This window comes from Chanodichthys erythropterus, chromosome 1, assembly GCF_024489055.1.
Source record: "Chanodichthys erythropterus isolate Z2021 chromosome 1, ASM2448905v1, whole genome shotgun sequence".
Lineage (NCBI taxonomy): Eukaryota > Metazoa > Chordata > Actinopteri > Cypriniformes > Xenocyprididae > Chanodichthys > Chanodichthys erythropterus.
In genome coordinates, this window is record NC_090221.1 from 5,022,768 (window position 1) to 5,038,389 (window position 15,622).

Consider the following 15,622-nt stretch of genomic DNA (forward strand, 5'->3'; position numbering starts at 1 on the left):
CTTACCAGAGTGAAAAGAATAAACAATCTCCGCATTGCTCCCTGTATCCTTATCCAAGGCTTTGACTCTTAGCACTTCAATTCCAGTGAGTGCCAGATTACTTATGGTGCCCTCATAATGAGAATTCAGAAAAGATGGGATGTGGTCATTACAGTCTTCTACATGAACAACAACCTTCGCAAAGTTCTTTTTTATTGGAATCTTGTCATCTCGTACCTGGAAAGATAAAGTACATGGGTCAATGTGTGTGGGGTGCAATTGTTAGGGATATAACTTTTGACCAACGATGACCCTTTTAGGCACTTTATTGAGGTCAGGAATATTTTGGGAATGTGGATTTATGGTCTTTCCTGTCCTCTGACCTCATTATGGCAGGGACTCAAGATAATTGATCAAGATGATTTAACTGGAATCCTAAAACAAAATGATTTCATGCAAAATTAAAGGGTTAGTTCACCCAAAAATGAAAATTCTGTCATTTATTACTCACCTTCATGTCGTTTCACACCCGTAAGACCTTCATTCATCTTCGGAACACAAACTAAATCTAAATCTGATGGCTCAGTTAGATAATAAACACTTTCAAATGCCCAGAAAGCTACTAAAGATGTATTTGATACAGTTCATGTGACTATAGTGGTTCAACCTTAATGTTATGAAGCGATGAGAATATTTTTTGTGCACCAAAAAAAAAAAAAAAGTGACTTTATTTGACAATATCTAGTGATGGGCGATTTTAAAACACTGCTTCATGAAGCTTTGAAGCTTTACTAATCTTTTGTTTCAAATCAGTGGTTCGGAGCATGTACCAAACAGCCAAAATCACGTGATTTCAGTAAACAAGGCTTCGTTACATCATAATTGTTTCGAGATCTCAATGGTTCACTACTGAGGGGCGTGACTTTGGCAGTTTGATACGCACTCCAAACCACTTAATCGAAACAAAAGAATCATAAAGCATCAAAGCTTCATGAAGCAGTGTTTCGAGATCGCCCATCACTAGATATTGTTGAATAAAGTCTTTGGTGCACAAAAAGTATTCTCGTCAATTCATAACATTAAGGTTGAACCACTGTAGTCACATGAACTGTTTTAAATATGTCTTAAGTAGCTTTTTGGGCATCTGAAAGTATTAATTATCTGTCAATGGAGGCCTCACTGAGCCATCAGATTTTATCCAAAATATTAAATATTGTAATTTGTATTCCGAAGATGAACGAAGGTCTTATGGGTTGTTACGGCATGAGGGTGAGTAATTAATGACAGAACTAACACTTTAATCACATTATAATTTTTTTCTGGATTGATTTTGTTATTGCCTTGATTGCTCTGGCTCTATTACTATTTACATAAGACCTTGAGATGAGAGTCTAGTTGAATCAAGTCAAGTGTCACTTTACCATTATAATCAGAGTATGAGTGGAAATGGTCTCATAGTCTAGCTCCTCTTTAATGACAAGCACACCACTCCTTTGGTCCAGGTGAAAGTACTTGAGGCTGTCTGGGTTGAGGCTGCTCTGGATGGTGTAAAAGAGTCCACTGTTGGCATCTGCATCATGGGCACTAATGTGAAGGATCTCCTTCCACGGAGATGTGTCCTCTGGCACCCTTACTTCATAGAGGCTCTTCAAGAACATGGGTCGATGCTCATTTATATCCACTACTTGAATGTAGGCCTAAGAGAAGAAAGGCAAACTGTTACACTCTCAGCTGTCCATTGGCTTAAAGTGAGACATATTAAAATGCAGACCTGATAACAATGGTAAATCTTTCATCTCGCATTCTATTTGCAGAGGTGCATGCTATGAATTTATCGACGTGTGATGGATTTGGCATGTGTGCTCATACCTGAGTGGTTATAGCCTGAAATCCATCTGTGACTCTGACTGTTAAGTTGTAATGAGATCTTCTGCCTGCATCCAGACGTCTAGCTTTCACGATACTCCCTGTGTTCTTCTCAATGTAGAAGTCTTGCTCTTCATCACCACCTAAGATACAACAGTGGTTAGATCAGTGGTTCTCAACATGGGTCAGAACCAATCACATCACTGCATATATTTAGGATAGCAAAATAAAAGCCTTATGAAGGTTGAAAAAAACTTCCAGTGTATTTTATTCATCAAAGGGCTTGTATCCAGTCATTCTTTATGGTATTTTGGTGCATATTCATCTAATGTTATTTACACTTATGCATTTCAATATTCCATAATAATTACAATAACCCATGACCATTATACCTTATTACACTCTTTGCTTATGGGACTTTTCATTGCTTTGCCACCAAATTAAATAAGTGTTGGGCATACACAGTGCTTTTAATTATGAATTGATGTAATCGTGTTGATTCCAGTTGCCTTTATTTTGGTTTACAAATATGTTTTGAGCCATAGTGTGCATTATTGATTGCTAAAATCAATATTAGTTTTTAATTTTAATGTTTGATTTCAAGAGAATTATTGTTTACTTTACAACACTACTTTACTATTTTGTTTGTGTCTTGGGTCACCATAAAATCTGCTGTGTTAGAAAAAACATTGGGCCAGAATAACATGTTGTTTCACACATCTGATGGTTTACCATCGACACCTCTGAGTGAACTTTTGTGGGTGAACCCGTATGCACTATTTCAGGGCTGAGTGAGAAACACCAAGTGTTATGACAGTTAGATTCAGGTAAAGTGTAATCCACATACAATCCTCTACAATTTGCAATTACATGACTAGCAACAAAAAAAGCCTTGATGAAAAGTCCCAGCATGCTGTAGATTTGAGAGTATGGGTAAAAATCACACAACTGCTCTATAATACCCACATAAGTCTTTGTTGTTATGCCCATCCAGCTACAATAATGACAGAAAACAAGGCCACATTAGGAGGGCACTTCTGGGACACTGTTCATGAGATCAGCACTATTGTTTAAGGGAAAACATTTGGCACAAGTATAAAAAGACCAGACGTCTTACTCAGTGGGGGCAAATTCATGCTTGCTTTAACAGATGGTGTTTATTAAGAATTCCACCTATTGAAGGCTTTCTGGTCCCATTTTAATACAACTGTAATTACAAGTGTCTCTTCACTATTTTCATTTCCAAACTTTACAAAGCAGTCTTCAAATGGATTTATCATCCTCTTAGCTGAAGACCAACCATATCTAATACTGGCCTTGATGGAGGCTTTGAGATACGTTCTGAAGAAAATCTGTCTGAAGATCTTTTGTTGCTTTTTTATTATTATTTTGTCTAATCAAACAATGCCTTCAAACTAAATAATAAAAAAGTTAGGGTTGAGGATAAAGTTAAGCAGACTAGAGATTGTTTTATGCAACTATTTAACTTCTAACCAACTTTTCAATCTTATTTTCTAATCAAATATGAATTTTTTCTTCATTTTTGCTTTACTGTTTATGTAAATCGTTGTTTTTTTTATTAGAAATAATCAATTAAACTTCAATATAAAACAATTATAGAATATTTATTGTTTCAATAAACAAATCAACTATACACTGACAATTCAGAAATGCAAAGTAATAATCCATAACTTGCATTTTTCATTGATTTTCAAGCAAATTAAATAGGTGTAGGGTTTACAGACTAGTTATAGACTAGACTAATTTTAATTATGAATTTATTTAATCACATCACTTCTAACTGTCTGGATTCATTTAGACATCCCCAATGGTATAGAATTAAATTAAAAATCATCATTCAAAGCATTTAAGGTGAATGACATACATGTGACCTAACATTAATAATCACAAAATGATGCAACATATAAGGTAAAGTATGAGACTGAGTCCCAAATCAAAAATTCCTTTTCATCAAATTGACCAAAGTTTCCTGGTTAAAATATAATGTGTACGTATCTAAGATAATGAATTTAAATTAATGCAGGCCCCGCTGTCATTATATCATGTTCGGTAGAACCATGCTGTGATAAAACCAGTTGAACTTTCTTCCTTGTGGTTAATTTTCCCTCCCTACTACAAATGCTTCTGATTTATTTCCACTGAAGCGCATTTCTCTAGGAGTGAGTCTGCAGGGCTGAAGGTAAGAATGTGGGGAGGAAAATGAAGGTCAGGTTCAGCCCTTAACTGCAGGCGAATACGTGCTGCTTGCACGGGCACAGAGAGACTGATGGAAGCTCCTCTGGTGCTCTGGCTTGTCATCTGAAGAAATGTGTCACTGCTAAGATCTGCCTCCTGGCACAAATCTTATCACAGAGAGGGAAGCTATAGCATCACAGTGACACCCGACCCCCTACATGCCATAGTGTACCATGTGCCCATGACAGCCGTTTACCATTTGACCCTAATAAAATTGTTTTTCTTTCTTTTTGCATAGCTATTTTATAAAACATGAATTGATAGGCCTACTCTTTTGTAAAATAATTATTTTTCTGCATTTTGTTTTAAACAAAAACATTACTAAATGTTGTTAGATTTATGCTTAAAGGGGACCTATTATGCAAAATTCACTTTTACATGATGTTTGAACATAAATGTGTATTGGTAGCGAGTGCACACAACCACCCTATAATGATAAAAATCAACCCTTTTTTAATCCCATAAATCACAAGCAGTGTCTCAGAACAAGCCATTTACAGATTCTGTACAAAGTGACATCACTTTGTACAGGCCCCGCCCACGACTTTTGACAGACACTGCCGTATTAGCATTTTCAGTGCATCAGATTGTCCTGTTTTGTTGTTGTCGGCATGCAGCATGAGCTCTTTTGGAGCTCCACCCCTTCTTGAAAGGGGTGCGGGAGCAGCAGCTCATTTGCATTTAAAGGGACACACACAAAAACCATGCGTTTTTGCTAACCCTCAAAAAGTGGCAGTTTTAACATGCTATAAAAATGATCTGTGGGGTATTTTGAGATAAAACTTCGCATACACACTCTGAGGACATCAGAGAATTATTTAAAGCGGCATAACAGGTCCCTTTTAAAAAAAATGTCCGTGGATAAAAAAAAAAATCTTGTTTATGTTCATTCATCGTAAAGAGCAATGGTAGGGTAAATGATAGAGCCTTGCTTACCGATAATGTCAAAGAAGAGCAGGTTCTTTGAGATCTCTGTTCGAATGATTCCCACCATGTCAGAGACAGGATCTGTCTCCATCACCACATAGTTGAAGGGCGGCTCATCAAAAGCCAGTACCTCAGAGTTGGACTCAGGTTGGGGCACCCACTGAACATGCAGACGGGTCTTAGACATTCTTGGAGGGTTGCCTTGGTCTGTTGCTTGTATCTATGATAGTGAAGCAGAAAACAAAAAGTGAAAATGTGCAATTTTTTCCCCTTTTATTGTAATTTATAACTAGATTTACTGATTGCGTCCGTACTGTCAGAATACTGTAGTTGCCCCGATCAAACTTTCCTCTGGCAGTCACCACCCCGGTCTCAGGATGGATATCAAACCGATCGTCATTGCTGTCTTCCAGGCTGTACGTGATCATGCCATTGGGCCCCACATCATCATCACGGGCCACCATCCTGTAGATGTCCTGAGGCTCAGCCATGCTCTGCTGTTCAGGTAGTTTTATCTGGAAAAGCTTGTGACTAAACTGAGGGCTGTTATCATTCTCATCCAGGACTTCAATGATTACGGTGGCAGTGGAGCTTAATGGAGGAGCCCCTTCATCTGATACCATGACCTAAACAACAGCAGGTGAGGGAAACATCTTGAACATCATCAAAACCACATATTATAAATACTAAAATCAGAGATATTTAATAGTGGACAATACAAAAGTCTAAATATAAAATATTATAATTGCAATATTCTTTATTTTGGAATATAGAGAATATAGTGGCAGCATTCATTCACCAGAATTCATATCCATTTTATTTCCCTCAGTTTTATGAATTTTTTCAAAAAATGTGATGTACCATGGCAGAAAAAGACTTAGAATGACCCCTTACATTATTAAACACTGAACTGTCCTCTTATATGCAAATATGTTTTTTGAGTTGTGAACCAGATCAACCGGTTTGTTGAAAAGAACTGGCTTTAAAAGAGTGATTTGTTCTCAAATCGGATGTTCACTGATTCAACAATGACTCAGTGATTTGGTCACAGTAGATCTCAAGTTAACCGCACTCTAGAGGAAATGATTCATTTTACAATTCTGTCTGTTCACCACTCAAAGCTTTTGCATGGCTTCAGAAGACTTGAAATAAGTCGTATACATTAGAGACACACTTGTGTATCGGCCAATAATCGGTATCGGCTATTATTTTCACTATCGGCCATCGGCAGATTGTTTAAAAACAGCTGATGATCAGGGACGATTATATCCTGTCAATTAAAAAAGTGCGGTTGCCAGGTCTGCAGTTTTACACTAAACATTATTTGTAGTGCATATCATCCAGTAATCGCAAATACATATGTGCTTTGTTTCTTATATAAAAAAAAAGAGCCTTTAAATCTATCAATTTTATCACGAAATTCAATCAATAAATACCTTTTTGCCGCACTTAAGTGTGACACAACATATTCTTGTAGCACCTCACTTAAAGCGACAGCGCGAGTAGCGTTGCCAAGAATTTGGTTACTTTAACATTGTTGCCGCGGTTTGTTTTTCATGTTCGCTGGTTAAAGCAATCCCAAATAACATGATATTTAGAACCTGGAATGTGAATTTTACCAGGGGAACCCTGCCAAAAATCTGGATTTTACCCACGGAACACGATTGAGCTAGTTTTGAATAGCTATTGGGTGGGTTTTTTATGTGAAAACAAATGTCTGGCAATTCTGAGCACGAGTCATCTTTTCTACTTTAATAAGGGTGTGTCTCAATCAGTTCCCTAGCTCCCGAGCTCGTGAATCAGTATATCGTGTACACGAATTCGGGCACTGGTAAGATGCTGGTTCACTAAGTTACACATTAGGACACTTATGACTCTATTTCCGGCGACGTGACAACGTCCTCATTGTACAACATCACTACTGGTATTTATGAACAACAACAGAGCTGATATTTTCTGACATTACTTGTAATGTTATTTATTTGCTTGTTACATATACGTGCACATTTCAGCCATGAATAAATTATAAATGTTAGCTAGATTATGTTCATTACCTGTCTAGCGATGTATGTTTATGCTGAAATATAATAAAATAACGGTTTGTATTTTTAAAAACATCTATCGCGTATCGTTATGTGTCGTGAGTTGGCTCACGTGATTCAAGTTTCGCGCTTCAGAACTTCCATTAAGGGAGCATAGTGAGCATCGATGCGCCCTGGTTTTCACGGTGCATTGTGGGACTTTTCAGGGAGCGAACGTTTCAGTGCCCTGGAAGGATTCTGCGATTGAGACAGCCCTTAAAATGGCCGACTCCCTGGTCAGTGCCCTGACTACTGAACTAGGGAGCTGATTGAGACACAGGGTAAGTTACATCAGAAGTAATGTTGAAAGATACCGAACCTACCAACTTACCGAAACCTGTATCTTGTCTCTTGTAATCATTCAATCAGTGTTTCAACCACAGCTTCACTAAAAGTTGCATTTACCTCAGGAAAGTTATCCCACATTCACAGTTCGTTAGTTAGCTATAAATAAACACTAGGGAGGAACTTATTTACTGTTAATTATATATGTATGTTTGAATAAATTTCCCATTAAGACAAGCGCTTATGAAAACTACCTTATTTGTGCAACTGCAAACATTTCTTTATTATTCATTATTTAATTGTAATATCTGAAAATAAATAGCAGTTTAATATAATACATCTGCTGTTAATTACCACCAGTATATTATAGTGTACCAAATTAGAGGGTTCTCTATATAGTTTGCAGCATTATTTAGGAGAGATCTTTTTCTCCATAAGAAAAACCAAACTATCGGCATCGATACATAAAAAATACACAAAAAATACATAAAAAATGGGATAACTATTCCTTCGAGATTGATGCATACACTCGAAATACAAACAGCAATATGTTGCCAGAGAAAAAGGCTCAGGCCTGAGGTTCACGACCTAGTAAACAGAAAGGAGCAAGTGAACCAACCTCAATGATATGCTCTGCTTTTTGTTCCCGGTCCAGAGCAGCAAGGGTGCTGATCACACCTAAACAAACATACAGAGGAAGAACAGACAGGCTGATCAATGGATGGATGGCACACCTGTTCGTTCACCCCAGGCTGTCCATTTTACTTTCCCTTCTCACAGGTTTGTTTTTCAAGCTTTATTTGTTTTGTTCCGCTGTTTATACTAGGTCAACCTGAGGTATACAAGCCGTGGGAACAACAGTTATTTTTCACATCCGCGTCAATGAGGATTTAGCCATCGCTGAAAGACCAAACATCCCAGTTGCCAAGAAACTGACAGAAAATGAGCCAAGGCTTAAGAGCCAAAGCAGTGAGAAGTGCAAAAAGCAGTGTTGTGAATTAGTATAAGAGGTTTTCAGACACCATTCTACAACTGAGTGTTGTAGGGGCTTGGTTAAGTGTGCTTCAAGACTCAACAGCTGATTTCAGGCTAAGGGCGGACAAAATGCCCTAGTGACAGTGGTTTACCACCACTGCAATAAACACTTAAGAGTGTCATTTCAGTGGAAGAGGACCCACAGCATATATCAACCTGTGCAGCACTCAAAACAAACCCTGCTGGGGTTTTATGGCAGTCTGTATTTAGGCAGGTGATCCTGAAAGTGTGGTTTTGGCATTAATGCCCACCTGTGGAAAGATTGCCCTATCGTGCATGCATGGGACAATGGGCAAATGCATGGATTTAAAAATGCTTGTAGCATTCAAAATATTACAAAATAGCCCTTTTTGTCTCTATTCTCATGTCTTAATTTCCCCTAGAGCATTTTGGCTTTTGATAATGTAAACTCTGTTCCCAACCCACCCAGGAATTATTTGTCTTACTTACTTACTCACTCTAGAAATTGTTCTTGTGCAATAAATTCTACGATTTTGTAGTGCTAAGTTGTTAAGGCGGTTAGCTTAGTCAGTGTTCATTCTAGTGATTAGTCATCTCAAGCTGTCCTGTCCTGACATGGAGTGCCAAAAAACTCTAAAAGTCCCTTTAGCCCTGAGGGAAGAAGGCAAAACCGCACTGTTATTTGTTGCTCTCTCTGCATGCAACTGATTTGACTCTTGAGATGTAGCATTGATTATATTACACTTTTATATTCATTTAGCATTCTCTCTGCACTATACAGCACACACATACAATATTCAAGGAGCTCTGTCTCTTTTAAGAGTAACAGCTCATACTAAATAAGTCTTCGCCTCAAGCTTTCAGCCAAACCTGTTAGCCCTTTAATAATGGAAAAGAGCTCATCTAACATTTTTTTGACCTGTATAAAACATCTACAAATAAGCATTTCAGTGTGATAAATCGTTCATATAATACAACCCAACCCCCTGTCTTCTTTGTAATCCTCGACTATTAGCTCAGGGTGAGGCAGATGAAACAACAAAAAAGACTAGATTTAGTCAAGACAAGTGCAAGCTTGCAACGCTGGTTAATGCGGTTCTAATTTTCATAGTTACTGTTCAAAGGCTAGGTTAAGCTGCAAAGGGTCAGATGTGTTGCGTTTTGTGTTTGTGTGACTCTGTGGGCCTGCTAAACAACTATCCTCACCCTTGACACAAAATGACACAGTATTCACGGTAATTAGAGGTCCTATTCATTGTGCCCTTCACAAGGCAGACCACACTTATGTAAAACGTGTGCCTAGACATGTTTAATCAGTCCTTCAAAGGTTGCATTATCGCATGACATGAGTCACCAACGTTAAAACTGATGAACAAGTACTTTCTGATCCACCATTTGAAGCATACCTGTTTTTGAGTCTATGGTGAAATATATGCGTTGAGAATCAAGGATCTGGAAAACAAGCTTCCCCTCAGAGGACTTGTCCATGTCTGTGGCAGAGACTTTTAGAACAGATTTGTCCTTTGGCAAATTCTCTTGCACTGAGCCAAAGTAGACAGGCTGGGACAGCTCAGGGGGATTGTCATTAATATCCCAAACTTCGATGTAGACCTCAGTCCAGGATAGCAGTGGTACAGTGCCCAGATCTTTTGCATAAACTGTCAGCCAATAGTGTGGCACAGCTTCACGATCCATAAGGCCTGCGGTCCGAATAACACCTGCAAAATGTAATTATTCAGAATCAGCAACAGCAATATACTGCAATGAAACATTACCATTACATGTGTGCTTGTCTTAAAGAATTAGTTCACTTCAGAATTAAAATTTCTTCATAATTGATTCACCCTCATGTCATCCAAGATGTTTGTCTTTCTTTCTTCAGTCAAAAAGAAATGAAGGTTTTTGAGGAAAACATTCCAGGATTTTTCTCCATATAGTGGGGTTCAACGGGTTGAAGGTCTAAATGCCAGTTTCAGTGCAGCTTCAAAGAGCTCTACATGATCCCAGACAAGGAATAAGAGTCTTATCTAGCAAAACGATCGTTCATTTTTTATGAATAAATGAGCATTTATATACTTTTTAACCACAAATGCTCATCTTCCACTCCTCAGTGATCTGCTATGGTTTGTGTTAGGTTACGTTAGTACAGGAGTACTGTGGTAGGGCGGAAAACTTCAAAACCGTCCAATTGGTTTACCCTTTTTTTTTTGTAAAGGGTGTTTGGTTTAATCTTTGCACACTCACTTTGCAGACACTGGATCTGTACTTTGACCTATGTCACATCTGACCCTTTGCAGCTTCACCTACGGCTGGTGCAAGATGAGCATTTGTAGTTAAAGTATATCAATTTTTATTTTTTTTAGAAAATGACTGATCTTTTCACTAGATAAGACTCTTATTCCTCGTCTGGGATCGTGTAGAGCCCTTTGAAGCTGCACTGAAACTGACATTTGGACCTTCTACCCTGTAAAGCCCACTGATGTCGACTATAAGGAGAATAATCCTGGAATATTTTCCTCAAAAATCTTCATGTCTTTTTGACTGAAGAAAGAAAGACAAACATCTTGGATGACATGGGGGTGAGTAAATTATGAGTAAATTTTCATTCAGAGTGAACTATTCTTTTAAACATACAAAACAACATTGTTTAAATTTGTTTTCTAATTTGAAATTCCAAAAACACTTCAAAACATACAAAAAGAATGTTAAGGCAATAGCTTTTCAAATTCCTAAAATCTTTCAACATTTGCGAGGAAAAGCCATGTATCACTTTGTCTTTACACATGTTTGGTATGCCTATAATGACTGATCTGTAAATGTTTGAACATGCAGTGTTGACCCAAAATGCTGAAGGCAGGTACTGTAAAAAATGTCAGTAATATCCATGAGGCATTTTCCTATCTAGGTAAAGTATGCGAGACAAACCTGAAATATTGTAATCACAAACATACCTGTTTCTTCATCGATTGTGAAGACGCCAAGCCCTGAACCATCATGGATGTAGTATCTGACTACTCCATCTCGTCCTAGATCGTTATCAACAGCTGTTAGTGTTAAGACAGAAGTTCCTATTGCAGCATCCTCCATAACGGCTGCGTTATGCACAAAAAGAGTGAAGAGAGGCCGGTTCAGGTTTTCGTTGACATCTAACACTTCAACCTCAATGAAACATGAAGACGATAAAGACCGGGGCTTTCCGTGGTCTACAGCTCGGACCGTTAGATTATAAGACTGCTGCCTTTCAAAGTCCAGTTCACGCTCCAGAGTCAAGCAGCCTGTGGATGTATCCAGAAAAAACGTCCCTGATTCACTGTTTTTTAGGTTGTAGCTTATGCGCCCTCCGCTCTCCAGATCCAAATCAAAGCTTTCAACCCATAACAGCACTGTGCCTGGAGGAATGTCCTCAGGAACTTTGATCCTGTAGACTGTGGGTACGAACTTTGGAGGATTGTCATTGATGTCCTCCAGTACAACCACCAGATCTACAAACGAGAAAAGTTGCGGGTCCAGTTTGGCTTGATCTCTGGCCTCAATTGTCAGATCATATCTACTAAAGGTCTCTCTGTCTAAAGGCCCAGTTACCTTCACCACTCCTGTAACTTCATCAATTTTGAACAAATCGGTGAAGGTTAACAGTGAATATTTAAACTCTCCGTTGTCATCCAAGTCAAAATCGACTGCATTGACTTTGAAGATGCTTTTGTCAACCTCTGTGTTTTCTGGGATGTTCACCACATATCTTGGCTGAGAAAATAATGGAGGATTATCATTTGCATCAAGAATACTAACAGCAAGAAACTTCCATGTAGAGATTTGTGGAGATCCCAGGTCGTACACAGTTATATTGAGAATGTAGAACTCTTTTTGCTCTCTGTCCAAAGCACAGATAACCTTCAGGTCCCCTGTGTTCATGTCAATAGTAAAACATCCATCCTCATTTCCACTGGAAATTGCATAGACAAGCTTTCCGTTAAAGCCAGAGTCATTATCAGTGGCATTAAACTGCAGCACAGATCTATTGAGAGCAAAGTCTTCCCTGATCTCGATCGAGCTCGGTGTGCCCGTGATAAACTTTGGAGAGTGCTGGTTAATTATATGAACATCTGAGATAGACTCTTCTTCTTTGACCGTGAGAGACGGCTTAAACGACTCAATAAGCTTCTCTGTCATCTGCCTAGTAATTCCGGTCTCCTCGCAATATGTGGTGGCATCTTCGCCCTTGCCTGTGATACGTACGGTCACGGTATTGGGATCGGCATTATGTTTGCCATCTGTTGCTGTTATTTTAAGTAAGTATGTGTCTTCATAATTGGAGGGAATGGCTCTAAAAAGTTTAATGGTGCCAGAAACAGGGTCAATTGTAAACAGGCCGTCATCATTCCCAGATTCTATCTTGTATTTGATCTGCTGCAGCTCATCCAGATCGAGTGCTGACATCTCTGTAATACTCCTCCCCACAGCAAAGTCTTGGGGTATGGAGGCATTGCATGCCACCCGCTCAAACACTGGAGCGTTGTCGTTGATGTTGGTCATGGTGATTGTTGCAGAGCATTCGCTCACTCTGTTAAAAGGGCTGCCGCTATCAGAGGCCCATATTCTCAGGTGGTACCATCTCTTCATGAGCTCGTAATCGAACTCCTGAGAGGTCGAAATCACACCAGTCAGTGGGTCGATACTGAAAGGAACGGGACCGGTGTTTGCTATAGCGTAGGTTACAAAACCATTGATATCTTTGTCCTCATCAATAGCAGAGACAGCTAAGATGCTTGTTCCGATTGGGGCATTTTCAGGCAGAGAAGCTTGGTATGAAGGCAATGTGAACCTAGGGGCATTATCATTTTCATCAATTATATCCACAACGACACGGGTAACCGCTTCTCCATCGTTCACAGTAACATCAAACTCATAATGAGAGTGCTTTTCAAAATCAAGGGACTGAGAAGTCACAATTACACCAGTTTTGGCACTGATTTTGAATTTATTGCTATCAGGGTTTTCTTTGATCCTGAAGGTTGTGTTTTTGAAACTCAAACCTACAGATACTCTAACCACGTGACTTTTCGGTGGAGAAAATTCACTGAGGCTGACATAATAGAGTTCTTGTTCAAATGTCAAGGGTTTAACTTGCTGCGGAGGAGGAGGGATATGCACTGTTTGTATTGGTGTTTGCAGAGGAGGGATACTTCTGTCTTTGGCCTGAAGGGAAATGTTTAGTCCGAGTGGGTTTTGTGACCAGTCAATCCATTTTGTTGAGACAAGCTGAAAGCCACCCTCATGCAATGTAGATGGAATAATCTGAAAGCTCTTTTGTGGATCAGCTTCAACTATACTTAAAGACGCCACTTTCTCTTTCTCCTTGGGTTCCATCTTGACATTCACGATTATTTGGTCGTCATCCGTTTGTGGGCTCGCTGCACTAGTGGGTGCAATGAGGGTAAAGTTTTCTGCCACCTTTTGTACGGTCACAACAACCGTTGCTACATTTCCAAACTTCTGCACACCAGAAATTTTCTTTGTCCTGTCCTCTGCCAGCACTGTTAGGTCATACCTGTCTCTCTGACTGGCGTCTAGTCTCTTGACAAGTGTAACGGTCCCTGTGAAAGGATCAACGGCAAATGGGTGTGATCTTGTGGTGAATGAGTAATAAAAGTCTGCATTGCTGCCGATATCGGCATCCGTTGCGCTCACTCTCACCAGGCTCGACTTGATCGGTGTGTCCTCTTTGATTAGCACATGATAAGAGGCAGGGTAAAAGAGCGGTTTCAGGTCATTTGTGTCAAGCACCTGGATCGATACCTTTGTTCTAGCTCGATTCTCATAGGTACTTTCTATAGCCTCAACGGTGAGAGTGTAAATGTCTCGTACTTCTCTGTTCAGCACAGCTGAGTTGCTGCTTCTGGTTTTGATTCTCAGAAAGCAGAAATCTCCTACGCTTTCCTCCTCGGCTTTGAAAAGGCCGTCATCATCACCAGAGACAACCTTGTACTTGATGTCCCAGAAGTGATCAGATAGTAAGATGCCCATTCGGACTGGGCTCTCCACATAGGTCCTGGGGGCAGAGTTCTCATAAATGCTCGCATTATACAAATGATGGGTGAACCTCAGTAGAGAGTTGTCTTTAACCAGGCTCCCCTGACATCTGGTTAACATTCCTAGGACTGCTATGACAGTGAGAATTATGGCTGTGTCTGTGAAAGCCATTCTCACCGTCTCAACATGGACCCGCAGACCTGAAGAGAAGGAAAAAAATCATTATTTTTCTGACAAGTAGACCATGCTGTGCCAATACATGGCCTTACAATGAGCTGATATGGCAACGTATTATTGCAATGATCATTATATAAACACATACTGAACCCTGAAAGGACAAATCATGCACGCATACACATGCTCACATCTCATTGTCTGTTTCACCTTGTAAAAAAACCATAGTCAGGTTTTTTTTTTTTTTCCTGTTTTGACATGTCTGGTCAAGCTACGTTACATTGTTTAACTGTGAGAAGAGCACTAGAATTATTTAAACGAGGTGATGCATTTTCACTTGGTTAGCCAGTCTTTTTTAACTACAAGTAAACTATAAAAATTATCATATAAAAATGGGACCTTTAACCTATGAAGTGCACCAAAATCTCATATATTTGGGGGCATCTGACACTGATCTCTCCCTCCTTATCCTCTCGTTCAACAAGATACTGTATTATCATCCCATCCAGCCCAGTTTCAAATAACAATATATTCTTTATTAAAAACTAAAATCAATGTTTATTTTAGTTTAGTTTAGTTTTGGAGTCATTACAACTTCAGTTTAGTTTTTAGTATTTTAGTGTATTTTCCTTTTCTTTCTTTTTTTAACAGTTAAATTAGATTTTGTTTTAATTTAGTTAAAAATAATCACACTGACTGAAAGAACACTTTCAGAGGGGCCAAATATTGTGTTACATTAACCCTCAAAAATGTTGTTATGTCTCTGGTTTGACTACAACTACACTAGTGTGTGCCGACAAATAAAAAAAGGAAACGGTAAATAAGTTCTTTTGTTTTTTGTTTTTTTTACCTCCTAAGACCTGGGAAAAAAATGTTTTTTTTGAGTTTAGTATTTTTTCATGTCATTACATTGCTTAGACAATAAGAAACAAATAGCATAATGTTAATATATATATTATTCATATGTTATGCTATGTCCTCATAAGTAGACAACAGTTGTTTAAAAAAATAAAATGACATGAAATTAC

At 38.8% G+C, this 15,622-nt stretch overlaps 1 protein-coding gene across 1 annotated transcript in view; it reads right to left on the reverse strand.

Annotated features, from left to right (window-relative positions):
• fat2 (FAT atypical cadherin 2) overlaps window positions 1–14,612 on the reverse strand; it is a 51,385-nt gene extending 36,773 nt beyond the window's left edge. Inside the window, exons 1-8 of the mRNA XM_067367980.1 lie at window positions 11,342–14,612; window positions 9,797–10,108; window positions 8,014–8,072; window positions 5,343–5,654; window positions 5,038–5,248; window positions 1,849–1,988; window positions 1,401–1,676; window positions 6–216 (exon numbers count right to left, since the gene is read on the reverse strand). Coding sequence (XP_067224081.1) covers window positions 6–216; window positions 1,401–1,676; window positions 1,849–1,988; window positions 5,038–5,248; window positions 5,343–5,654; window positions 8,014–8,072; window positions 9,797–10,108; window positions 11,342–14,591 — 4,771 coding nt within the window. The 5' untranslated portion in view covers window positions 14,592–14,612. The remainder of the gene's footprint in view (window positions 1–5; window positions 217–1,400; window positions 1,677–1,848; window positions 1,989–5,037; window positions 5,249–5,342; window positions 5,655–8,013; window positions 8,073–9,796; window positions 10,109–11,341) is intronic.
• Between the last annotated feature and the right edge of the window lie 1,010 nt (window positions 14,613–15,622).